Source organism: Emydura macquarii, unplaced genomic scaffold, assembly GCF_026122565.2.
Source record: "Emydura macquarii macquarii isolate MOO-44397 ecotype Brisbane River unplaced genomic scaffold, CSIRO-AGI_Emac_v2 contig_3278, whole genome shotgun sequence".
Lineage (NCBI taxonomy): Eukaryota > Metazoa > Chordata > Testudines > Chelidae > Emydura > Emydura macquarii.
Genome location: NW_027133415.1, coordinates 746,991 through 773,422, shown reverse-complemented (window position 1 = coordinate 773,422; position 26,432 = coordinate 746,991). Strand labels below are relative to the sequence as shown.

Genomic DNA, 26,432 nt, shown 5'->3' with positions numbered 1-26,432 from the left:
AAAGCTAATTGGAAAAATTAAACAAACTAGTCCATAGCATTTGAGTAAAGACCTCCTTTTTGGGAGGGGGGGAGGATGGGAGCGCACTCTCTAGTCTGAGACCTATGTCCTGTGTTAAATTCATTCTCCTTCAGGCAGCTCCTTGAATAAATATTCATCACATTTAAAATCATGAGCAAGATCATTGCCCGCACCTTGTGTGAAGTCAATGGAGCCTGGCTGAACTACTCTATTGGAGGATCTGGCCCCCAGTTCTTTAATGGCAGCAGGGTGAGGTCCGCAGAGGCAGTTCTCGGCGCTGCCCTGAAGACCCAACCAAAGCTCCCACGGGCTTCAAGCGTCCAGGATCCAGATCGTGTATGAATTCGTGCTGATGCAGCCCGTTGTTTCATTCTAACGCTCTGGCTGTTCTGGTGAAATTGGCAAAGGCGCTCTCGTCAGTCAGGGGACACCCAGAACGCCAGCTCTCTTGCTGCTGCTTTGCATTTACCTTCTTATCCCAAACTTCGGTGAGAATTGAGAAAGCTAAGGTACGCAGATCCCTAAAGGAAGAGCCTGAGAGAGCTGCTACGTTCAGAATCCTGCGGATGGGCACCAAGCAAAATCTCCGTCTTGGAAGAAAAGAGTAAATTCTATAAAGGATTGTGGTGCTGTGGCAGGACCTCTGGGTTATTGGGTCTGACCCAACGCACACTGAAACGAATGAGAGTGTTTCCACTGGCCTCCACAGACATTGGATCGGATCCGTAATTGGCATAAGCTGTGACGTACTTGATCTGGTGCTGAGTGAGTTCAGAAAGGTCTTGAGCATCTTTTGGGAATGAGGCATTGACTTCCAGTCTAATCCTTAGAATTGAACACACACACACACACACACACTTGTGAGTAAGGAGCAAACACATCACTTTTAAAAGATGGGTTGTTTTCTGTGCCCCAATACTACAGCGATGGGCACGTTAGCTATGTGTAGATTGGAATGCTCATTACAACTGAAGAGCCAATCCCATTCCACGCCAGTACACAATGTGCTTTTAGCTGAGGTTTTTTCCAAGCTAGGGAGGGAATCATTTAGCCACACAATTCCCAGGGGAGTTGCTTGGTTTACAAAATCTCAACCATCATAAGCAAAATTTTGAAATTAAATATGCTAACATCATGTCCACATGGAAAGAACTCACCACAATACAGAACATGAAGGGCCAGTTTCTCACTTACACTAAGGACTTAGGGTCCTTTACACTAGTCTGGCCACGTACAAGAAATGAAAGAAGGTGTAGGTTTGGGACTTGGAAGTGGACCTCTTTAAAATGGTCTTGCTATGTCTTCTGGAACTTTAACTTAAGAACAGAAGAATGACCATATTGGGTCAGATCCATGGTCCATATAGCCCAGTATCCTGTCTTCTGACCGTAGCTGGTGCCAGATGCTTCAGAGGGAATGAACATAGCAGAGCAATCGAGTGATCCATCCCCTGTCGGCCACTCCCAGATTCTGGCAGTCAGATGCTTATTAACACCCAGAGCATGGGGTTGCATCCATAAGTCCATCAGTGGCTAATAGCCACTGATGGTTATCTTCCCTGAACTTTATCTAATTCTTTTTTGAGCCCAATTATACTTCTGTTCTTCACAACATCTCCTGGAAATGAGTCCCACAAGTTGACTGTACATTGTGCGAAGAAGTATTTCTTAGGTTTGCATTTAAACCTGCTGTCTATTAATTTCATTGGGTGACCCCTGGTTTGTGGAGTTTGAAGGGGTAACTAACATTTCCATATTCATTTTTTTTTTCTCTACACCATTCATCTTTTTATAGACCTCTACCATATCTCCCCTTAGTAATCTCTCTTTGAAACTGAACAGTCCCAGTCTCTCTCCTCATGTGGAAGCTGTACCTTTTCCCGTTCTAATATCTCTCTTGAGGTGGGGTGACCAGAACAGCAGGTAGTAGTCAAGGTGTGGATGTACCATGGATTTATATAGTGGCATTAATATGTTTTCTGACTTATCTATCCCTTTCCTAATAGTTCCTAACATTGTTAGTTGTGTGGGGTGGTTTGGTTTTTTTTTGTGTACACTGAGCGGATGTTCTCTGAAAACTATCCATGACTCCTCCAAGATCTTTCTTGAGTGGTAACAGATCATTTAGACCCCATCATTTTGTATGTATAATTGGGATTCTTTTCCATTGTACATTACTTTGCACTTTATCACCATTGAATTTCATCTGCTATTTTGTTGGTCAGTCCCTCAGTTCTGTGAGATCCTTATGTAACTTTTCACATTCTGCTTTGGACTTAACTATCTTGAGTAGTTTTGTATCATCTGCAAACTTTGCCACCTCATTGTTTATCCCTTTTTCCAGATCACTTATGAATGTTCTATAGTACTGGAACCACTACAGATCCTTGGGAGACTTTGTCTCAACTCTGCTGTAATCCTGGTCTTCTATATTTTTCACATTCTCATTTAATGCTTATGGAAGGAAACCATTTTGTAGTGTCAGTGATTCTGCTACTTAATGAAACTTCGTAACTAAAATTACATCCCTAACACACCATTGTAGGAATGCCTGTAACTGGTTTCTTTCACTTACTGCTGTGTACGCTAATACATAACTGAACAATGCACTTTCAAATGAGTAGTATCTTGCTTTATATTTTTATTAATCTGTGGATCCTTGGGTCTTAAATCTAACAGACACTTAGCTTCAATCCCTTTCTGGGTTATTTGCTCAGCCACTCCTTGCTTGCAGGGATGGTCTTTGATGATGGATTGCTAAGAGGTAGAACTGCCGCCCAGTCTCAATTTATTGCAGGGCAGATTTAATGAGGGGTTGTTGTCTGCTTATAATTAAAAGGACAGGGTGTTAATATCATGTTGCTTTACACGGGAACAGTAAACATGCTGGAATGACACTGTTTCTAGGCGGTATCTGCATCTTCATCTTGAACTGGAGACACAAGGTCTGGTCCAACTTCCATTGAAGTCAGTTGAAAGACTCCTGGGCCCAGAATCCCCAGAGGTTTTTTTGGCTCCTAACTCCCATTTAAATCTATGCAAGTTAGGAGCCTAAATACCTTTGTGCATGTTGGCCCTGCTGATTTTAATGGGATTTGGGCTGGACCGGTGTGCTGATGATCTGCTCACCCTATGTCACACTAAAGTTCAAATAGATGGGCTAATGTTTTAATGCTCTACCCTTAACAAGAGGCAGTGAAACATCAGGTAAGAACTAGAGAGAGTTTTTCCTCCCTGTTACTTAAGCTGCATATATTATTATTAATCTCCTATACTTCCAGAGCAACCATTGCTTTAAAGGATCCTAAAGTGCTCTACAAACTCCTTGCACACAGCAACACTGAAACGCAGCGACCTCTGGGGTAGAAAGCAGCAATTGTCCAGCAATGGTGTGCAGTCTTGGAAAGAATGCAAAGGATCCTTAAAAAATCCTTCGTGCTGCATGAGGGTTAATAACAATTTTCCCAGTGAGTTTTGCTAGCAGATACGGGCCCAAATTCAGAGCAGAACTGGCGCAGAGGGAGTAGAATGTACCAAGACCACTTTCAAAAAGGCTTTGGTCTGGCATTTGTTCCAGGAATTAGATGATTGCAGAGGGAAAGCTGGGTTGGGGAGATCTTTCCAAACCCCTCCCTGCTTGCAAGATTTCCATGTGACGAGTGTAACATGGACTGTAGCACTATTAATTTATGGAGGGTTGTTCAAGGGCTAGTGTTCCTTGGTCTGTCTCGTAGTCTCTCTTTTTTTAAATAAATAAAAGGGTTTGGAGTCCTCTCAGTCTCCCCTGGGACTCCACATAATGAGTGTGTGTGAATCTTCTCTCAGAACTGTTCCACTCGGACCAATCCCCACCCGCTGTGGTTTGTTCCTGAAATAGGTTTTCCGGTGTGGGACCTGGGCGCAGCTCAGCCATGGCAGGATCTGCTTGGGAGCTGAGCCCTGACTCGGTTTCTTGCATGGGAACCTGGCTCACTGTCCATAGCCAGCCCGCAGTGCCTCTGACTTGGCTTGGCAGAAGGTTGGCTAGGTTGGACCTGTGCTTTGTAAATGCTAGGGCTTGTGAGGGGGCTGACCCAAAGGGAGTAAACCATTGGTGCAGGAATAGCCCATTGTTCACCATGTATTACGCATCCCCCATCTGTGCTTGATCCACGAGGAGATGGGTCTGTTACAGTTCTCTGCGTGGGAGCCTGGGGCTGCAACAGGCTCGTATTCCCCATGGATCAGGCACAGAAGGGAACATGTAATGCACTGGCCAATAGATTACACAGGCGATGCCCTTTCCTGCAGATGTGTTCAGAAAAATAATGTATCCCATCGTGCTCTAGTCCCACCATGTTTCTTACTGGTCTCCTCCTCCCCTACATTGCTCTGCTTCTTCTCACAACCCCAGTCCACCAGCTCTCCCTCCATCTCTTATCAACCATCACCTCTTTATCCTCTCCTTCCTTCCCAAGGAGGTGGTGCTCTTGGCTTAGAGGACAGGCCCAGTTTTTCAAAAACGCCACCGTCCTCCTGAAAGGCAATGGGATGTGGGCTCCTAAGCCATTTATTTTCTTTTTCTGATAGGCCTTAGACTTGAAAAGAAATGCAATAGGAAGATAACTCAGGCCAGCAAGTGGCTTCCTGCAGTTTACGCTGAATGCCTTCTGGAGAGACGTGCGTGATTTCTGAGTGGTGGCTGCGTTTGATTCTCAGTGGCGGTTTAAAGTCCGCTTGGCTGTTTTAATAGTCGTTGGCCGCAAGGGAGCCGTGCTCTGTGGTGGTGGCAGAACCTTTCTAATGAGTTACGCCGCTGAGCCTGTGTCTGCACTGGAAACACTGCAGCTTCCCCGCTGTACTGCAGCAACGGAAGGAGTTCTTCCATTCTGTAGTCAAGCCACCTCTCCAAGAGGCAGTCGTTGGGTCAACAGACTTCTTCCATCAACTTAGCGCTGTCTACGCTGGGGCTTAGTTTGGTTTTACTATGTCTCTTGTGGGGTGTGGGTTCTTTTTCCCCCCTACCCACCCCTGAACGGCATAGCTAGGCTGACCTAACTTTCTAGTGCAGGTGCTTCTTTGAGCCTCAAGCCGTGTGTGTGTGTGGGGGGGGGGGGGTCTCCCATAAATCAGTGAATGATGGCTTGGGGTATTCATCTGCACTCACTTGAAATGGGAAGTGTGATAAATGGATGCAAATAGGGAACCTCTTTGCACCACCAGCGAGCGCTAAGTCATCTTAACATGTGGGATTCCTCCTACCCCCCTCAAACGTCTAGATTAGGACGTGTGCTCTGATGGTTTCACCACCCGAGCGATGGTCTCAGTGCATCCCTCTTGGCCATGTATCTATGGCAGGTCGTCAGTGAGGACTGACCCCTTCAGAGCCGGAAACACAACTGAAGTTACTCCTGTGGCTCAACTTGCAGCGACTCGTCCCTTTGAAGGCATAGGTCCTGGGTTCAATCCCAGCTAGCAACCCGTGGTGAGGATTTCATGTTGTAGAACTCAGCCTCCGTCCAGGGGAAGCTGAACATTTTTCAAAGGAGATGAAGGGTGTTAGGAACCAGATCCTGTTTGAATTCAATAGCCTGTTAGGCTACTTTGAAAAACCCGGCCTTGTGACATTCTATCTAATGCCGATGTCCCATCTAGGTGACTATGGGAAGGAGTCATGGTGCCACAGTAGACTGCATTACAGCTACCACGTTGCACGCACCTAAATTCAGCACCCTCGGTGCCGCGTGGTCGCACATGTCAGCCGTGGTTTGTTCTCGGTAACCTAAAACCACATTTACTCAGCTGCCAGGCCTCACTTGTGTGAATTGCTGACCTCAAGCAATCACAGGGTGACTGAATCCAGGCTAGTGAACATATTCTTTCAGATGCGGTGAGAATAAAAACCTAACTCGTGGAAGGAAGTGGAAAAGTCATCCTTTAACGTGAACAAGAAAAAGGAACGTGTGGCCCAATGGAGCCCTGGCAGATCTGTCATTCAAAATCCTTGCTGAGGAGTATGTACATCCTCCGGTTACCAAGAGGGACTGGGTGTTCATGTGGATGACAAGAATGTTGAGCGTTAGAATAGCGCTAAGCGCATGCAGTCTGCCTTGGTATATTTTCATCCAGGTGCTGCTCTAAAGGGAGGTGTTAGGCCCGATTCAGTAAAGCACACACTTAACTCCACGCTCTCATTGGCTTCAGTGCAACTTGGGCACATGCAACAAAAATCAGCGGTTTAGACAACATGCTCTATGAGGCAAGGCTGAAAGAATTGGGCCAGTTTTGTCTGGGAAAGAAGACCGAGGGACAGAGGTGGGGGAGCCATGCTAAGGCTTCAAATATAACAACCTTTCACATAAAGAGATCAATTGTTCTCCATGCCCACTGGCGGAGGACAAGAAGTAATTGTCTTAATTTGCAGCAAGGGGGTTTAGACAGAACATTCTTCCTAATAGCCAAACTCTAAGGATGGATGAGCACTGGGATAGGTTACTTCGGGAGGCTGTGGAATCCCCATCACCGGAGGTTAAGAACAGGTTAGACAAACACCTGGCGGGGGTGGTCTAGGTATAGTTGGTCCTGTCTCCGTGCAGGAGGCTAAACTAATTGACCTCTTGAGGTCTCTTCTAGCCTTCCATTTCTATGCTCCTCTGCGTCAGTGCCGTCCTGAATTGGGATAGATTTCTGAATGGTGGCTTAATTTAGATCTGGCTTTGGGGATTTATTTTTCAGTGGATGTATAAGGGGCATCCATACATAAACTCAGAGTATCCATAATGTAACTTGAAAGTATATTGCAAGTAATGCAGCACCATACAATTAGATAGAACCTGCCCCCTCAAGACAGATGAGTTAGAAGCTCAAATTTCCCCCTCTCTAACAATTCCCCAGCTTCCCAACCCTGCTCAATTTTCCAGCAGCTGGGGGGGAAAAGATGCTCTTTGCAACATGCCTTGAAAGTAATCCTCTTTGGGGAGCTTTCAGATGAAGAGGGGGAGAGAACTCCAAAGCGCGTGTGACGTAGCTCCAGTCTCAACCTGGCAGCTAAATGTTCACGAGGAGGCACCTGTTTGCAACATTCCCAGCGTATCTGACTTGTGTGTTCATTGAAGACCAAACTCACCCAGGGTTATGCGTCCTTTGAACAAGCAAGAGGCATGGAATGGCTACTGGTCAGAATCTTGGTGGGTTTGACCTAAAACCAGCAGGATTAGTTGGCTTAAGTTGAGTGTCTGGTTTAGGTTTGGGATTTGTTGTGACCCAAGACTCAGGAGGGGAGGGGATTCAAATGCTGCATGGATCAAAACCAGGAAAAGGTTAGAGAATCCTACAGACTGGAACAGTTGAGTTTCACACATGGCTTTGCTTAATTAGGAACCTCCAATCTGAACCCCTCCAAATTTCAGGAAGGGGTATTTAAATCCAGATCTCTGGATCTCAGCTTGCTGTTCTGGCCTTATTTCCAGGAGAGAACAAAAGAGCATCCGAATCCTTTTTTATTTTAAATTAAGGAATCTCCCAAGATGGGTTGTTCTTGCAAGATTCAGTTCCAAGGAGACCCATCTGTTAATCATGTGGGATTCCCTACTTAACCTTTTGCCAAATGAACGGATCTGGTGAAATAGACACCATTTCAGGCTGGTGTTTCATGGCAACCGCTCGAAAATTATGTAAGCCATCCAAACCATACCCCTCTTCATCCTCTGGCCTGTGATATACAGGAGATCAGACTAGATGAGTTGGTGGTCCCTTCTGACTTCAAACTTGGACTCTAACCAGCACCTCTAGCTGAACAAAATCTGGCTCGAACAACTGTTTCCCTGGGTCAATAATTCCTTTTATTAGAGCAGTGAAACCTGGCTTTAAGTTTCCACTGTGCCTGCAGTTCTAGAAAGGTTGAATCTAAATTAATCCGAATTTGTTTTCTGGATTTGCTCTTAGTTCTGCTTCTGGTGGTCAATTTCCTCCTCCTAACTGATGGCATAGAAAAAAGACTGACCTTCAGAATAGTGTGTCTGTCTGTCTGGCTTTTTTTCTTTAAAGTCTCTTAAAACAAGGACTGTTTCGAATCCTTCCTTTACATTCAGACCCCTATGGCTCTATAGGCGTCCATTTAGGATAGGGCTTACATTGTTACCACCATTCTGCCTTTCTGACACCCATTTTGTTCATTTTTATGGACCGTTGTTGTTTACAACTGATAACACAATGTGCTGGAACGCTGCTTATCTGAACAGACTTGGGGAGTGTGGAACGTATGCAGATACACAGGGTTTCGCATAAAGAAGGGCTTTTTAATTTTGCATGGTGGGGAATTTTTGGGTAAGACCGCTTAAGGTACACACACAGCTCTTTGAGTTTGGATAGATGAGGTGAGCCACAGGTTGGAGCAGGGAATTGGGAGTCCGGACTCCTGGCTCCTTTTCCCACCTCTGCAACTGACTTGTCCATTGACTGTAGTGGGCCCTGGATCAAATCCTAGCTGTGCAGTCTTAGACAAGTTGTTGTTTAACCTCTCTGTGTCCGCTTCCTACTATCTAACTGGGTCTAATACCAGTTATTCTATCTAACTGGGTCTAATACCATACCATGCCAGGGTACTGATGTAATATTTGTAAATCTGCTTTGAGATCGGAGGATGAAAGTTGCCATGGACGTTGAAAATATATATTGCTGCTCCTACTATATGGTTTGTTGTATTGATGGATGTATTTTTTTTCATGTGTGGATCAGGTGTGTATGTATGCATACTTGGATATCTTGGGTGTATGTATGTATGTGTGTACATACGATGATCCCTTCTGACTTTAACAGCTTTTGGGACGTGTGTGTGTGTGTGTATGTATGTATGTGTATGTGTATGTGTATATATATGTGTATATATATATATATATATATATATATATATATATATATATATATATATATATATATATATGTGTATATATATATGTGTATATATATATATAATTTTTTTTTTATCTCCTTTTAAAACCTAAAGCTCTCTTGGACTCTGACCCTGCAGCTAGAAACGGAAAAGTCTTCTGTGTGTTTCTATTTTGATGGCTTGAATCCACTGTTTGCTTGTTGCATTGTTTATCTGACCTGTATCTTGAAATTTTTCCCTAGGTATTTTAATAGCTGTGTGCCATGCCTTGGAGAACACAACATCTGCCTTGACTGGTAAGTTGACTGCTGTAATATATTAACCTTAGGCTTTGCATAGTAATTACTATTGTAATCTTCTGCATCCAGAGCTCTGAACAGTCGGGGCTGAATTAGCTCTCTCAGCCGCCACCACTGGCTTTCCTAATCCTACCCGGTGGTGCCCACAGATGTTGTCGTCATGCCTGTGCTCTGTTTGCTGGCCCTCTCCAGCTCAGATGGCACTTTCCCCGGCCTTCGCTGATCAGTAACGAACCGCGGCAGTTCTGTTCTGCCAAGTTCCATTCGCTTTGTCTCATGTTTCTTCAAGGCCTCTCCGATTTTTCTTTTCAGGGCTTTGCACGCTCGGCTGGTGCTCTCCGGTCTGGCTCTCTGAGCTTCTGCCTGGGTTATTTTTTCTTTTAATCCTCACTCTCCTAGGAAGCACAGTCTAGTTACTAGCCCTGTTCTAGCTGTGCCTCTAATGCTGTGACCTATGGCATGTTACTTAACATGTTTGTGCCTCTAAGAAGTACATAATACTTGCCTTCCACATAGAGGTAACTTTTTGTAAAATCTTCTGCAACCCTCAGATGAAAATCTATGTAGCGGTAAAGTAGAGCCAATTAGAATTTCTTTAAAACATTCGATTTTGATTGGGTTTTTTATTAAAATAATTTTAGCAATAATCCCCTCTCCACCAGCACTTTTTTTTTTTTTTTTTTTTTTTGGACTCTGCTCTACTGAGCTGCACTGAAATGGCTCGTGTGTGTTTACTCCTCTTCTGTTTTGGAATCAGAACTGCTCAACTCTGTGATCTAAGCCTTCTACAACTAGTGGAGGTTTCTCTTTTTTAGCTCAGACAGTAGTGGCCGGCTCCTTCAAGAGCCAATCGATTGGGAGTCCTAGCCCGGCTCTAACTGTGAAACTCCAGGTGTCTGTGGTGTGCAGCTTAGAGACAGCCAAGCTATAATTCGATGGCCTTTGGATTTGTTACGCAGTGAATGTTCACACCTACATGAAGGTGGCAAGCTGAACGGGGAGATGGAGGGTAAATGAGATGTCAGGCAGGCTGCACAGAAAATCAGATGCTTGGAGAGTGCGTCGGACGGAGGGGTGATGTTTGTGCTTGAAGGTGCCAAAAAAAAAATAAAAATCGTGGCATGGTTATCTTACGGCATGTAACGCTTGCCTCTTCCTCTGAGCGTAACTTGATTCTTGTTGAACGTCCTGCCTTTTAAATGCATTCATCTTGGCCAGGTTCATAAGTGGATTGATCACGTGTGTGATTCGGTAGGGCTGGTTTAAGAGAATTGTGTGGAGGAGAGGTCATGTCTTTTCTCGGCCTTGCATTCTATCCTACTGAGCTTTAAGCCACTGAGAGAGCGATAAAGGAGAGAATTCACTTTGTGGGCTACCTACCAGACAGAATAGAATCTCCCTGCACTCCAGCTTGTAATCCAGTGCCGACTTGGAGAAGATGTGAAATAAGGTCCTCTCCAGGGTGGGTGCTGGTTGTAACCATGAGCAAACAATACTGTTGCTTGCTATCTCTTTGGGGGCCTCTCTCTTGTGTTAGTACACCTAGCACAATCCCAGGTGAGGCTTTTGAGAGCTGTTGCAGTGTTAATTACAGGGTCTAGGCAGAGCCTCGCTGATCAGTGTGAATGGCATGCTAATTGCCCCATGTGTAAATGATCCCTTGGGATGTGGCCTTATTCCATGGTATCTGTGTCTGGGGCAGGATGGGGCAAGGCGGCTATTGGGTTATTACCTTCTTTTACACGAATGCCTCTTTTAGTGGGCTGGCTAGTGTGTGTGGAACATGACTACACTCTGCTGGATGGAATCAGAACTGCTCAACTGCATGTCATAGTCCTTATACTGCTAACAGATTCTTCTTCGCTCAAGCATTACATGTCTGTGTCTATCAGTGCTATGCAGGATTTGTTAGACTTACATACTGAAAAATGCTTAGGAAGTGTTATCTTAGACCAAGAAGAGGCTATCCCCTAGCTCTGGAAGGGCTGAGTTGTCAAGTTCATGTCCGGGTCTGAACTCCCTCCAAGTTCCAGTGGAGAGTTGGATCTGCTGGGTCCAGTGTTGCACCGTAGACCAGTACAGCAGGTTCGTGAGAGAAGTGCTGTGCTGGAGGGACACGGTTGTGTGCGCGCACACTGGAGTTCTAGGGAACGTGAGATTTTTTGCAAGATCTACTTTGTCTTGCAAATAGGTGGAACGTGGGCCAGCCAGACACCAGTCCCTGTGTGTGTGAGATGCGATTGCTCCATAGCAGGGTTTCCAAATTCCCCACAACTTCTCCATTCCATTCTCTGTCTGGCATCTCTCCCATTACGCACTGGAGCTGATCTCAAATTAGAAAGCTCACCTTTGTTGTGGAGGTTTGTGCATTACCTGCTCTGAAATGGCTGTGCCCTGACTCCTAAATGCTTCATTCTCCTTGTACTCGCAGCATTTTGATCACATTTCCTTCAGTGGAGCTGCCCTTGATTTGTACTGGTGTGAGGGGAGAGTCAAGCCCTACATCACTGAAGTCCTCTTATTTCTCAGCTTGGTTGTTTCTTGTCAATTTGAAAGGAAGCGTTTGGTGCCGGTTCAGTTAGTTGAATAAACAGCTTCTTTTCATTCCAGGCAGGCTGAATGGCCCATTGATAGGAATGAGCTGTGACTCCTGTCCTTGACAATGCCGGGGCTGTCCGACCCAAATCAAAACTACTTTTTTTGGGGGAAAGGAGGGGGGTTAATTCTAATCATTGGCCCTTTGCAGTTCTTTGGGCGTATGTGTGGTCTCTTCCTTTCCTTTTGCAGGGTCCCGCAATTCAGATGCGGCAGGGAGAACTTTATTTTGGAAGTGTTTGAGTCCACTATTGTGTCTCTCCCCCCCCCCATTTGTAGCATCCTTGTGTCCTCTTGTACTAAATGCTTGATCCTGAGTCCATTGAAGTCGGGCAAAACTCCCATTTTAAACACTTTGGAGCAGGCAGTGTTCTCTCATTCCCATGTTTGTACAGCACCTAGCACAACGGGGTGCTTCTTGGAGCCTCTAGGTGCCACCAGGATGCAAATCATTCATTTGGTACAGATACTCAAGAATCACTTACCTCTGAATGACCATTCATAACTCTGGTTTCTATTCTATCCTATTCAGCACTCTTTGTACGACCCCCGTTTATCATAACGGGGAAATACACCGTGCAAAGGATGGACATTGCTTCTTAGAGGTCACTGCAGTGAGATGCGGTGACTGTTGTTGTAAAAGATGCCCTCTCTTCCCCCACATTTGTGACTGCCTCGCCCTAATCAGTAGGGAGTCTTGTATGAGCTTAAGTGGCCGTTGTGTCTTGGTTTTTTTTCGTTTGTGGTTAGCCTGACTTCCCTAGGGGGGGACACAAGAAGCCGTGAAATGCTTTAGAATAAATAGTGGCACAGAGATCAGAGCCCGGAGCTAATCTGAGAGGTAATATCTTTAGCAGACAGGCACATCCGAGCAAAATTCCAGCCTTCTCTAACAAAGGTGGGGGTGCAGGAGGATATCCCATAGTTATTGGAGTCGTTCATTGTCTACACAATCACTGCAATCTTGCTTCAGCTGGTTCAGGCGGAGACCAGATTTCCAGCATGAGGATCAAGTAGATTTTCATATGGAGCGCAAGCAGTTGGCCCCAAAAGAGACCAACCATCCATAGATCCCACTCGCCTGCGATTTGGGGCCAACTCCAAAGGTTACCATCTAACAAAGCAACAGAGAGAGCCCCTTAGAGCTTGAGACAACATGGTGTGTAATAGATAGGGGAGCTGGCAGACCTGGGTGCACCACCACATCTCAGTGCCTCTGTTGGCCCTCCCACGTTGTGTGAGCTGTGTGTAAGCTTCTTGGCGCAGTGTCTGTACAGCACCTAGCACAATGGGGCTCTGATCTTAGCTGGGACCTCTGGGTGCTCTTGTGATGCAAGTAATTTAATGTGGGGGAAATGCTCTCTGGTGCCTGGGCAGTGTTTGGTCAGAAGGGGAGATAATCTAGGCATGGAAGTGTCAATCCCCTGGGCTTGAATTCAGCCCCCATTGTGGGCTCTGCCTTGAGGACAGAGAGCATTGTACGTGGGATTTAAGAGGGTCTGTCTACACACCAGCGGCCAGTTCTTCAGACTTGGACTAGCAGGGCTTGGAGTAGCACTCTAAAAAGAGCTGGATAGGCAGCGATTTGAGGTTGGAGCTTGGGCTGGAGTTTGCCCGTCCCTAGGTTTCACCCGGGCTGGGAGGCTCGCTATTGTAGCCTGTGTAGACATAACCTTAGGGTGAAATTTCACCCAAAGTGCCATTTTCAAAGGTGATGTAAGAGACTTGAAAGTCAATGGCCCCTAAGTCGCTTCTGAAAATGAGACTTGTCATCCTCAGTCACTTCGGTGCTTTGGAAAAATTCCACCCTGAATCAATAAACTCTGCCACAATAGTAAAGGAACGCTGTAGGGGCAAGAATTTTGTACCACGCCTGCACTACTAACTCTGCCTCTGTTTAGTGAAACTGCAAGAAGCCAGTAGATTAGATTTTTAAGATGCCTTCAGAGGTCTTATGTGGGCAGTGGGAACAGTCTAGTCGCTTTCACCTGGTGTACCCTCAATTTCTAGTCAACTTCTCTTTCATTTGCACTAAACCAGGTCTGCAGTGTTTGGGCTGCAGATGCTCCAGGGCACTATTTGGTTTAAAACACATGTTGCCACTTGAATGCAAGAGGAAGATTTTATTGAAATATTCCCCCTCTCTTTTTTTAAAGTAAAAGTTTAAAGGTCTCTTTCCCCTGAACTTAATTTTCAGGTAAAATTCAACTGAACGTCTTTCATTAAGTGCTTTAAAAAAAGAAACCACTCCCAGCCCTCTTTTTTTTTTTTTTTTTTTTTTTAAATCAGCATCTAAATGTTGGCTGTAAATAGTTTAGTATTTGTAGTGCGGTAGCACTAGGAGCTCGAGTCATGGATCAGGCTTGTGCCAGGTGCTTTACAAACACAGAACACAAAGATGGTCCCTGCCCCAAAGAATTTACCGTCTTAATTTCAAATTATTCCAAATATCTTTCTAAATTCATGAGTTTAAATTTCTGAAGAAGCCCTACAAACCATTTTTCAGGGTAATGGATTTAGTAGCCTAGTTCAGGAGGCGTGTCAATTAATGGATTAAGAACAACTCCTAGCTGCTATGTAGTACTTTTCCTCCATCGTTCTCAAAACATTTTACCAAGGAGGTCTGTATCAATATCCCTATTTTACTGAGGGAAAGTGACTTGCCCCAGGTCATCCAGCAAGTCAGTGGCAGGGCTGGGAATAGAATCCAGGTCTCCGAAGTCCCAGTTATTACTCTGTCCCCTAGCCTACACTGCTTCCCTCAGAAGTTTGTTCTCATGAACATTCTGGTCTGGTTTGTGTTACATTCCCGGATCAGGGACAGTCTTTTAAAAGCTAGTGTTTTGTTAAACTTAATATTAAAAAACGCACATGTAGAAATGGCACAAGTGTCCCTGGTGCTCGGTCCTTCCAGAGCTCTCCCCTTTCAACTGCTCAGCAGCCTTCAAATCCTTGAAGGGACAAAGCACCACTAAACCTCACCCTGACGATGCTGTTGTGAGTGCTACACTTGCCCACTTTGGATTTCGGGTTAGAGTCCGAAGGGGATGCTGAACTGAAATTCCCAGCCTTGGAAAGTTTGCTCGTCCCTTGTCATGGGTCAGCAGAAGCTGTGCATGGCTAACAGTGATTGCAGTATGCCACCACCATCACAGGGGGGTAGAACAGCTTCCTGCGTTGCAGGACAGCCGTGAGCAATGTAAGTGCGCACAAGGCGTTCGGGGGTTGTTTTAATTCATTTACTGGAAGCCCAGGAATTGGAATATGAGCCCGATTCTCCTATTGGATTTTTCCCACTTGTGCAACACAACTGATTTCAGTGAAGCTGCTCCTGGCTTACACTTCTCTACAGGAGGGGGGAATCAGGCTCTCTGTTTTCAACAGGCTTGCAGTGTTTTCGGGTACATTTCAGCCGCTAGGAAGTCTTGCAGCCTCACCAAAAAAAATATTTATAATACTTTGATTGTACCCAGAGAGTCGGAAATCTCGCTTCATTATAAAAAAGTCAGTGTGGAAATCAGTTTCCCCCTACCAGAGACGCAATTTGCACTGGTGTGGGTTACCCCGGTTTGAAACCAGTGTGAACCACGCTGCCGCCTACACTAGAGGTTTGTGCTAGTGCAGCTATACCAGCAGCTGGGATCTTAGCACGCACGAAGCCCAAGAACCAAATTCTACTTTCAGTGGGAGTTGAAAACAGGGTTTAGCAATAGCTGGCTCAATGGATTGGCCACGGGATTCGGCGCGAGGGTAAGTGAGTGTAGACGTGCCCAGGGAATATGCAGAGCGAGGCTAAATAGACTTAGGCGTAATCAGGTAAGGAAGGGGATAAAAATACAGCAAAGATTAAGACCGTATTAGATAAGGCAGCTAGTAAACATTGGCTAAGGGGTGAGAGGAGATTAGAAAAGCTCTGCTTATACAGAATACGCTTTTGCCTCCCTGTACTTTTCTCCTGACATAGGATTTCTTCTGTCCTATCATTTGTTCTCCAAAGAGGGGGTGTGGAGGAAGTTTTCTCCTCCCCGCTCCCCACGAGGCCAAAGTGGCGGGTAAGCATCCAATTCCTGTTGGCTGTCAGTCAGGCACCTTGAAATTCTCCCTCAGGACTAACCGCCCCTAACCTCCCCAAAGATACGCGTTGCCATGTGTACACGTGGTGGTCCCAAAGTGAATCTAGGAATGACCGGATCGGGTCAGACCAAGGTCCGTCTAGCTCCGCATCCTTTCTCCAGCAGTGACCAGTACCAGCAGACTGCTTGGAATAACCTGCTCCTAGGGAAAGTTTCCTCTTGACTCCCAATAGTTACAGGTGGGCGTGTGTCCTGAAGCATGAGGGGTTGTGCTTTCCACAGCCTCGGTGTGTATTTTTAATATTTATTCTTCTAACTGGGTATACAGTATGGGAGTCCCTGCCCCTGAACTCTTTCCTAAGGCATGAAATCGAACATTTTGTAATATCTGGGAGTGAACAGGAGCAATAACCTGGTTTCTGCAGTGGAAGCCAAAACCTTCTGTAGCAGGTTCTGCCGTGGGTAGTGTTTGTAGCAAACTCAGTCTGGTGTCTGAAGATGGGGTATCGGAAGCAGTGTGGCCTAGTGGATAGAGGCCTGGACTGGGGCTTGGGAGACCTAGCTTGAATTCCTGGCTCGGCCACTGGCCTGCTGGTTGACCTTGGGCAAGTCACTGAACCGCCCTGTGCCTCGGTTTCCCCATCTGTAAAACGAGGACAGTGATGCTGATCAGTGTTGTAAAGTGCTTTGAGCTCTGCTGATGAAAGAGCTCTAGGTATTACTATTGTCGCTTCCAGAGGCTGGGGGATATGTAGATATTCTAGATAAAATCTGGCCTTGCTGAAGTCGATGGGAATTTTGCCTTCTGATATTTTTCCTCCCGGTTTCTCCCTGGGGGGAGGGGAATGCTGCTTTCCCGGTCGTTCTCAATTTGGGTGCCCAATTGGAGGTGTACCATAAAGAGGTCTGAATTTCAGAGTGAGTGCTGAGCACTTTCTGAAAGCTGCTGGCTTGTCTACACACCGTGTTCGCAGCAGTGCAGCTGAACCACTGTAGACCTTCGTGAAGACACTACCTTAGGCATAGTTAATCCAAGAGGCGGTAGCTATGTTGACAGACGAAGCCCTCCTGTCGACATAGCGCTGTCTACACTGGGAGTTCGGTCGCTGTAACGGCATTACTCGGGTGTTAGGCTGACCTACGTTTGTAGTGTAGACCAGGGCTGGGTCAAAACCACCAATCGCTCTTGAAAATCATGGCCGATGATTTGGTATCCACTGTAAACCTAACCTCTTAATGCTGCCGTCCAAGAACAAAAGCAAGCCACAGAGGGGAACTCATCTCGTGCTGGAGCTTGCTGCGTGGATGCTTGTGTTGGAACTGAAGGAGGGTGAGGTTGACGCCTTTCTAGGGAGAAAAGGACATGTCTGTATAATGACCCGGCTGCCTTGCCAGCGGTAGGCTGTTGTGTGTTAAACGCACCATGGCTCCTGCACAGTTGTGTATTCGGCAGTGCTGGTTTGCCTCATAACGGATCGATTTACTCTAGATCAATGGCTTCATTCATAAACACTGGTACAATCAGCTGTGTTTTGGATTTCACTAACTCGTTTTCTTTTCCCCTCCCCCAGATAAGTTTCCCACTTCACAGAACCTCAAGTGGGTTTTATGAATGGACTGGAATAGGGTTTTAAAAGGGCTACCAACATGTCAACGTTTCTTTCTGGTGTCCTCTGATTCAAGCTTAAGAAATACGGCTTGTGCTGAGAGCAGATGTGTAGGGGACTTGTTCTGATCCATTGATGGAGACGTAACAAGCTGGATGTTTTTTAATGGTTTACTTGTGTTCAAAGTGTGGTGGGAGGGACTTCGGAGGGTTTGTAAGGGGCCAATTCATACGTACCTGATTATTTTTCCAGCACCACTTTGAAAGGCATTTGTGTCTCTTGGAAGTTATATTTGTAAATATCGCTCCTGGCAGTGGAATAAAACCTCCTTTCTAGCCTGGAGGGATTGGAGTCCAACTGCATTAAAAGTGTGTGTAAAAGGAAACTGTGCTCTCCAAGCAGAGGGGTGAGCTTGCCCCTGAGTTTATGGAGCCCTGCAGTAAAACCTCGCTCTGGACAGATGCTAGCAAAACAAAAATGGAATCTCGGTAAGAAAAGGTTTTTTAATTTAGAAAAAAAGAGGCATGAATCAACCCTCCTCGAACTCTGGATAGTTTTGTGTCTGAACCTCACTGCTCTGGCCCTTCTCTCTAACATGGGCTGATCCAAAACCGTTTTCATAGGTTCTAAGACCGGAAGAGACCCTCTGATCATCTCGTCTGAACTCCTGCAGAACACAGGCCAGAAAACTTCCCTGAATTAATTCTTGTTTGCGCTAGAGCAGATCTTTTGGAGGAAAGAGACTGCAAGTGGGAATGGTCTTTGTGGACTTGGAGAAGGTCTATGATCGTGTACCAAGAGAACTAATTTGGGAGAGTTTGTGATGGAGAAGTGTGCCAGAAGGATATGTCCATCTGATCCAGGATATGAGGGAGTGACTACTGCAATCAAAACCAAATGGAGCTACCCTAGAGAATTGTCTGTAAACGTTTGGCCTACATCAGGGGTCAGCAGTGAGCCCACTTTTGTCTCTGGGTGTCGTGGATGTGATAAATGAGAATATGGAAGGGAGTCACCTTGGAACAAGTTGTCCACTGATGATTTAGTGACGTGTGGAAGATTGTGAGACCCCTGCAAGTCAACTTTGAATAGTCGTAACATGGTTTTGCGTGGGCTGGGACTAGTGTGAAGGGAGTCCGACCCAAGGCTACTATCACTAAGGGAGGAGGACCCATCATAAAGTATATCCCAGGCAGAGACCTTAGCGTGAAGGAACTTAAATACCTAGGATCAATGGTTGCTGATGATGGAGCCCTCCTGAATGATGCCCGACGACATGCTAAAAGTGTGTGGTGCATACGCTGGGAGCTGATCCCAGTTCTCTGTGACAAGGGTTGAATTAATGGCTAAAACTGTCTGTTAATGTATGGAATGCACACTTGACCAGTCCCAGGAAAAGGAATCTGGTTGCTTTCCACCACAGAAATGGAGATGGTCAAAGAGTCGGATGTTCCATGAGAGGAAACAGAACGAGGTTGGGAGGGGTCTAGTGTGGATAGCTCTAATGGAGGACCAGCTGTAAACTCCAGGACAGATCCACAGCTGGCATAACTCAGCATGAAGCCATTGATGTTGATGCTTGGATGGAGCTACATGAGGTGAGGATATGGCCTCTTTGCCTCTTTCACACCTGTTTCAAGGAGGATAAATTAAAAAAGGGGGGAAAGTTGTTTCACAGGTGGAGAACACCGTAGAAGAAAAGATGTTTTTTTTAAATGCCTCATTCTAGTGGCTTACTGTCAGATTAGCATAGACAAACTTCAAAGAAGCATCCAAATTGCAAATCGGGAAGGTGCTTGTACTCCTTTTGAGTCACATATCCTAAACCCTAGTGCCCTGTTGCAGACTGCTAGTCATCTGAGAAGCATGCAGGTCACCCTGATGTTCTCAACAAAGCCAACCTTCTGTTACGTTTTATGCTGACTCAGCCACTCTATTTAGCCTCTTCTCCTTTGAGTGGAAGAGACGTGCTATGGTAATACAAATAATAACCAAGCTGTGCAATGAGTAGAGCTGGGAAGGAACTGGATCTATTGTTTTGCGGGAAAATCCCCTATTTCAAAATCTTGTTCTATTCTGAAATGGAATTAAAAGGCATTTTAAATATCCCATGAAAGGAAATTTTAAGAAGTGTTTGGGTCAATCAAAACACTTTGTTTAGATAAAAGTGAAACATTTTCTTTCTGAATTGTTTTCATTTTATACTATATGAAATATATTTTAAAAATTTGGAAGGGTCATTTGTATATGGAAAATCAAAACGTTCTTCAACCTGATCAAAAAAAGCTTTATTCAACTTTATTGAAAAAGCATTTTTTTTTTTTTTCCCCCCATGTTTTCTCTTGTTTCTTCAAAACAGATTTCCACAAAGAGCTCTGCTTTCAACGAGTTGGAACTTCCTGATGCACAAACATTGCGCTGGAAAATTTCTGACCACTTCTATCAATGAGCTTTGGTTATATGATCCTTTTCCAAACTTTCATTTCAGATGTTCTGTCATCCTCTGCCCTTGGTACCTTTTTAAAAAGACCCATTTGTGCTTAATCAATCTCTGATCATCGTTTGTGTGTATTTTTTGTTCAAATACCAAAAATTGTACGACACCTGGTTACCAATCGACTCGATCCTGATGTGAGGCTGTCTGGCCGCTTGGTTTGTTTTCTATGTAAAAGATTTCCCAAACTTTTTTCTCCATCCCAATAAAGTTGGGGGGAGGGGCGGGGAATCTGTCCTTTTTTTTTTCAAAAAAACAAAAAAAAAACCCAGTTATTGTAGGGTTGGCCACAAGTAGCAATTGAGTTATCAAGGTCTCCTTTCTCCATGATGGGGATATTCCCCCATCCCCAGATGGGGCTGAAGCTATAACCCCTGCTCTTTAGCTGACTCTGCAGGGCTCAGTGCAGGAATTACTAGGTGGAGTTCTCAGGCCTTTGTTTACAGGAGGTCAGACAAGATGCCCATATTGGCCCCTTCTGGCTTTAAAATCTATGGAGAGCTTCTAACCCAGGTAACGAGAAAATCTGGGCTGGAAATCTGACTGGAGTCTCCCACGTGATAACACTGCTGAACTACTGTACTCGTCCTCCTGCCACCGCGCCTCCTGATTTGAACAAAGCCTTTTCTCTCCAGAACTGTCGTTGATTAGCACTCAAACTTTTGAAAAATTTCCCTGCGGATCAAGGAGCTTTTGAGAGTTGTGGGTTTAATTATGGTGCTGCCCAGCCTGACATAAATGCATGGAAACAGGAACTCGCAGGGGCTCTGAAATGGCAGAAATCAGATGCACTTTATACACGTGTTAATCCAGAAGCAGGATATTTGTTTTCTGTATCGGCGGTGAATGAAAATTTAAAACCGTGCAGGGCAAAATGGAAAACAGCGTAGCAATTACTAGGGGCAGGGAAGTTGTTTGTGTCATCTGATGGATTCTTGTGTCCCGCTTCTTGCTCTGCTCTGCTTTGTCCTTAATACCAAGATTTCACTTCGCGTTTCATTGTATTGAATCACTGAGCTGGCTGTGTTCATCCCGCTCGGTGGAAGAGGTCCCTTTTTAAAACGGACCCCTTTCTTGAGTGTCTCCTTTCTGCACAGACCATCTCTGTGACCCACACTTGTATTGTTGGCGTATTCATAACAGGAAAACAAATGGAAGAGGCTAAACACGCGAGTCTTTGATTGTCGGCTTCATGCAGGCTAAGAATTTTAAGCTTTAAGCTGTTTAGCAAATTCTTCTAGTGCCACGAAGGCTTATTTGTGAGGGAGTTCAAAGATGACCCGCGATGGCCCCTTAAACATACCTGCTGCTTGCCTCTGATTTCATGGGGCTGGAAAAAGGAATCCAGATCCAGTTTAGTGGATAATCTCCCTTTTTCCCTTTTGGACTCTCCCAACTTTTCTCAGCCTGCAGTCTCTATCGCTTTCATTACAGATTCGGAGCCCAAGTCAGATTTGGTGTCCGTGGATGCAACGTCATTGTGCCCACTCTACGCCAGTCTGAGTGGTAGGATTGCAAATACCTGCTGTGGCATTAGCCAGGCTTCTCGGGAAAGGGAATTTGCCCTTCTCCTACAGCACTCTTCCCCTCCCTCTTTCCTGGGTACCCTGGAGTCTATGGAAGAGGGTAGTTGGCTGGCTCAAGTGTTTGGTATACAGGAAACAGAGCCCTTTGCCTCCAGGTCACCCACTCAAGCTAGCCTTGTAGTGCCCGAGTGTTACTCGGGTGACATGGTGGCCACCGTGAAACGAGATGGGGGACTCGGTGCCATTATCCATGGGTAAGCATCATTTGTGTAGAATAACCACCCAAGTGCCACTGACTGGCAGCCTTCGTTGGCAGCCTCAACCGAGAGGCCAAGAGCTGGCTGGGCTATGGAGACTGACCTCCCTTCCCATCCCAGAGGCTCCTTGGCAAAGTAGCATGGGGGAACCTTGCTCTGATGTTGCTCCATGCTGGGTCATGCCCACCGCGCCCGGGAATCAAGTAGTGCAGGTGAGGGGCACCGACGTAAGAGACTTTTTTAAAAACTCAAATCACAATGGATGAGTCTGTTTGTACAGCACCTTGCACAATCCGATCCTGGTCTGTGACTAGGACCCCTAGGCACTGGAAATACGGTAATTGAAATAAAACATAATAGTGATAAGAATCCTGCCGGTATGGGAGAATTGACTAAAGAGAGAGGTTGGGATTATTTTAAGCCATCTAAAGGATTTGGGTGGCCAGCTTCCATTCATACTAACAGGAAGCTGGTATCTAAATCTCCAGGGGCAGTTCTAACTATGATCTAGCAAAACCAAGAGGATTCTACAGAAATTGCTCTAAAAACCTTCCGTGCTTTATGGCGAAGGATAATGCCACTCTAGGTTTTCTGAACCATCCTATGGAGCTGTGTGGCAGGGATGCAATTCTCTAGTCAATTCTATAGGATGTTCGGGGAGGAGTTAATTCTTTTCTATCTAAACTCTGTAGGGCTTTACAATACGGGTGACGAATATTTGCGTGCTGAGCCCCTGGAACGCTGCATCATGAGAAATCTAAATCCTTGCTGAGCGCCGCCCTGTAGGCAAAGGATTGTCTCAGACTTGGCTAATGCATGGAGTTAAACGTGTCTCTCGTTTGTTTGTTGTCCATCCCATCTAGGTCCCCCGGTGGCTGCTGCAGTCCGATCCCATTTTAACGACTGTCCCGACTCCCACAGTCAGTTCTGCTTCCATGGGACCTGCAGGTTTCTGGTGCAAGAGGACAAGCCAGCATGTGTGTAAGTCTCTTCCCATGGCCCAGTGTTGTGCTCATGTGAGCACAAGTGAAACAGAAAAGTGATGCCTGGGTCAGCAGAGCTATGCGGCTGGATGGTGCCCATTGCAGCTCCCATGGGAGGGGAACTGGCACAAATCGTTTTGTTGTGTTATCTTTGGCACCACATGTTCCTTCTAAGGAAACAACACAGGCTGGTATTTTCCAAGAGAATTAAGCCCCAGCATCCCATTGCCCTTCATGGCACAAAGGGCAAAAACATCAAACCTGGGTGCCTGGAGCTGGCCTGGATCAGGTACAACTTATTTTGACTTCAGTGGGAGCTTTGCCCGAATAAGGGCTGCAGAATCAGCCCCTTAATTGGAGTCTGAAGTATTGCTAGTCTGTGTCCTGCTCTTTACTGTCAGGTGCCTAATTCCCCTTGGATTTCCCATGGGATCTGACTGCCAAACGCCTTTCTCTTACTGGGTGGTTCTATCTTAGGTGTGCACGGGCTTTTGTTCTTCCCTCTGTAACTCTGCTCTCTCCGCAGCTGCCATTCTGGGTACGTTGGGATGCGGTGTGAACACGCAGACCTCCTCGCCGTGGTAGCTGCCACTCAGAAGAAACAAACAATCACTGCCTTGGTGGTGGTTTCAGTGGTCGCATCAGTCATGCTTATTGTGGCCTGTGTTCTAATACAGTAAGTATTGGTTACCTGCGACTGTCTCAGCTTACTACTCGATTGGGTCTCGGTGGGTTTTTGTTGCTTTGTCTTAGCCGCGCATAAGTATCCACGCAGACTCATGCGTTCCAGAACCAGAGCAGTATGAATTGGAAGGGACCTCCGTAGGTCCTCGAGTCCAGTCTCCAGCACTGAGGCAGGACGAAATATTATCTAGACCATCCCTGACCGGTGCTTTTCTACCCTGTTCTTAAAACCCTCCAGTGACAGATTCCACAACATCCCTAGGTAACTTTTTCCAGTGCTTAACTCCCCAGACAGTGAGGACGTTTTTCCTGTGGTCTAACCTAAATCTCCCTTGCTGCAATTTAAGCCCATGAGTTCTTGTCCTGTACTCCGTTGTTAAAAAGAACAATTTATCACCCTCCTCTTTTTATAACAACCTTCTACGTACTTGAAGTCTTACTAGGCCCCACCTCAGTCTTGTCTTCTCCAGACTAAACAGACCCATGTCTTTCAATCTTTCCTTGCAGGTCACGTTTTTGGAAACTTTTTCTTCATTTTGTTGCCTTCCTCTGGACTTTCTCCAGTTTGTCCACATCTTTCTCAAAGGGGGTGGTGCCCAGAACTGGACACAACACTCCAGTTGGGGCTTTATCAGTGCTAAGTGGAAGAATTATTTCTCATGTCTTGCTTACAACACTCCTGCTAATACATCCCAGGTCCATATAAAACCTAAAGTGAATTCTCTTTCAAGTGGTCTCTTCAATTGTTTCAGAGCCATGGTTGGGAATTGGGAAGGGATAGATCCGGAGTATTTCTTACACCCAATAATCTGAACCACAAAAGTGGTGGTTTTCTGGTCGGGTGTTTGAATGCAATGCCACGGGAAAAATTTGTCTGAAAACCTGCTGACTTATAAGGCTATTTAAATGGATGAACCAGGTGTTAGAACTTAACTCATTACCAAAGTATGGGCCAAATTCACAGGTATAGAAGCGGGGCTCAGTTTACATCAGTAAATGGACGTAAGGGCATCTAAATCGTGTAACTTGCGTACTACAGGGCTGACAAAAAGCTATAGGTTACATTAACTTAGACTCCTTCACATTCCTCTCTGGACTGGCCCTATGCATGCGGACTGCAAAAATTGCTGTCCTGCCAGCTGCTGATTCTAGACCTGACCCAGAGCAGTGCTGAGCCCCTGACTGGATTGGCCCTGCGGTGGATTTTGTCCGAGCCAAATTTGATGCCATGACTAACACTTGAAATGGTGCACGAGATGAAACTTGCTATTCTGTGTCATGTGCTAGTGAATGGAACTGTTGCAGGGGAAATGCAGATCGCTGCACAGTGCTCTTGGAGGGTAGAAAGCTTTCAGCTTGCTATTCCGATACAAGAAACGTTATTTGTGGTAATGTCCATTTCTGTGAATAAGTGGAATGACCTGGAACAGCTCATTCCTACTGATGTGAAGTACTTCAATGTTAATTCTAAGGGCAGGTGGAGAATGATACCTATGTTGCAACATGAGTATCTTATTAAGATAACTATTCTGTCTTCACTGTGTAATTTAGAGGAATAGGCAAGTGTTGCTGTGGTTGATTTCCCAACCCGAGTGGCTTGTGTTACGAGACACATTGCTTCATAGTCTTTCTGCATGTCCTAACTCTTCTTTCAGTTACCTCTTAAACTCTTCATTCACCATGGGATCAAACCAGTCGGTACAGCCGCAATAAACCAGCGTGTTTGTCTTGCCCTAATTGTCACTTTTCTCACAGCTGATATATACTTATACATGTAAATAGATCTTTCAACAGCAAATCAATCTGTGCTGTTGGCTGCTGCGTACAATTTGTTCCAAATTCATGGAGAGCTTTTATCCCCTCCAGTTGTCTGAGGTCTAAACCACTTTCTGACCATTTGTGGCTTATTTATCTGTATGAAAGTAGCACCCAGAGGGCCTCAGATGGGATCAGGGTCACATGGTAGTTGGAGCGCTACAGATGCAGAATGATGAAGGTTGACAAAGAAATATTGCCATCACCCCCATTTCACAGATGTGGAAACTGAGGCACAGAGGCTGAAAATCAAGCCCAAACTTGTGTTTTCCTGTATAGAGGCCAAAGACCGAGTAGGTGACTCAGCTAAGATGGCATAATGAGTCTGACAGAGGTCGGAATTGAACCCAAATTTCCTGAATCCCAGTCTGGCGCCTTCATCATCAGGTTGCCCTTCCCCTCTAGACTGCCCTTCCTGTCTAGACTAGATCCTGACAGATCTCCTGGCACTTTTCCTAAGAGTAGAGTCTTGAATCTGTAATGTCTGAATCAAATTCCAACTCCGGTAACTAACCAGATCTAAATTCATTCCCGTGCATCAATGGAGCTACACCAGGGGTGAGTTTGTCCCATTTTGCCTATCTAAATTCCCCGTTGCTTTACAATAATTTAGGTATTCCTCGGCTCTTGCCTCCAGGCTCTCGTGTAGCATTATTGGTGCTGTAGTAATGCCTGCCACTTCCTGCCCCCAGCGGGAGAATTGTATTTTGGTGCTAAACCAAGTGAATGCTGTGTGTCCTTTTTCTCTTCTGATGCTTCCCAAAGGAGTGGTGCAAATAAATCTTCTGCACCACCATTCTCATTAGCGTAAACAAACAGAGGCAATGGACCGCATCCTGCTCTGTTAGTCTGCACTGGCATCAGTGTATTTCCACTAAAGGCGATGGAGCTTTTTGCAGATAGCTGAGAGTAGAATTCGGCCCAATATGTTGCTGAGACTATTATCGCTGAACAATAAAGACATCTTCACTGTTGGTTTCCACCCCCCGCCCCCTTCACTGTGCATGAGCTCTTTGCCTTGTCTCCATCCTAATACCCTGGCCCTGCCCTTACCTGCATTTCAGCTGCTGTAGGATAAGAGAACATTGTGAGTGGTGCCGAGCCTTCATCTGCAGACACGAGAAGCCCAGTGGACTCCTGAAGGGGGGATCTTCCTGCTGCCATTCAGAAACAGGTAAGAGGCGCAAGCATCATAGCAATGGCTTCCTTA

The 26,432-nt window shown here is 45.7% G+C and overlaps 1 protein-coding gene across 1 annotated transcript in view; it reads left to right on the top strand.

The window, feature by feature from the left end:
- TGFA (transforming growth factor alpha) overlaps positions 1–26,432 on the top strand; it is a 39,669-nt gene that overhangs the window by 4,986 nt on the left and 8,251 nt on the right. The window contains exons 2-5 of the mRNA XM_067532346.1: positions 9,132–9,185; positions 22,604–22,721; positions 23,250–23,399; positions 26,287–26,396. Of these exons, the coding sequence (XP_067388447.1) occupies positions 9,132–9,185; positions 22,604–22,721; positions 23,250–23,399; positions 26,287–26,396 (432 nt within the window). The remainder of the gene's footprint in view (positions 1–9,131; positions 9,186–22,603; positions 22,722–23,249; positions 23,400–26,286; positions 26,397–26,432) is intronic.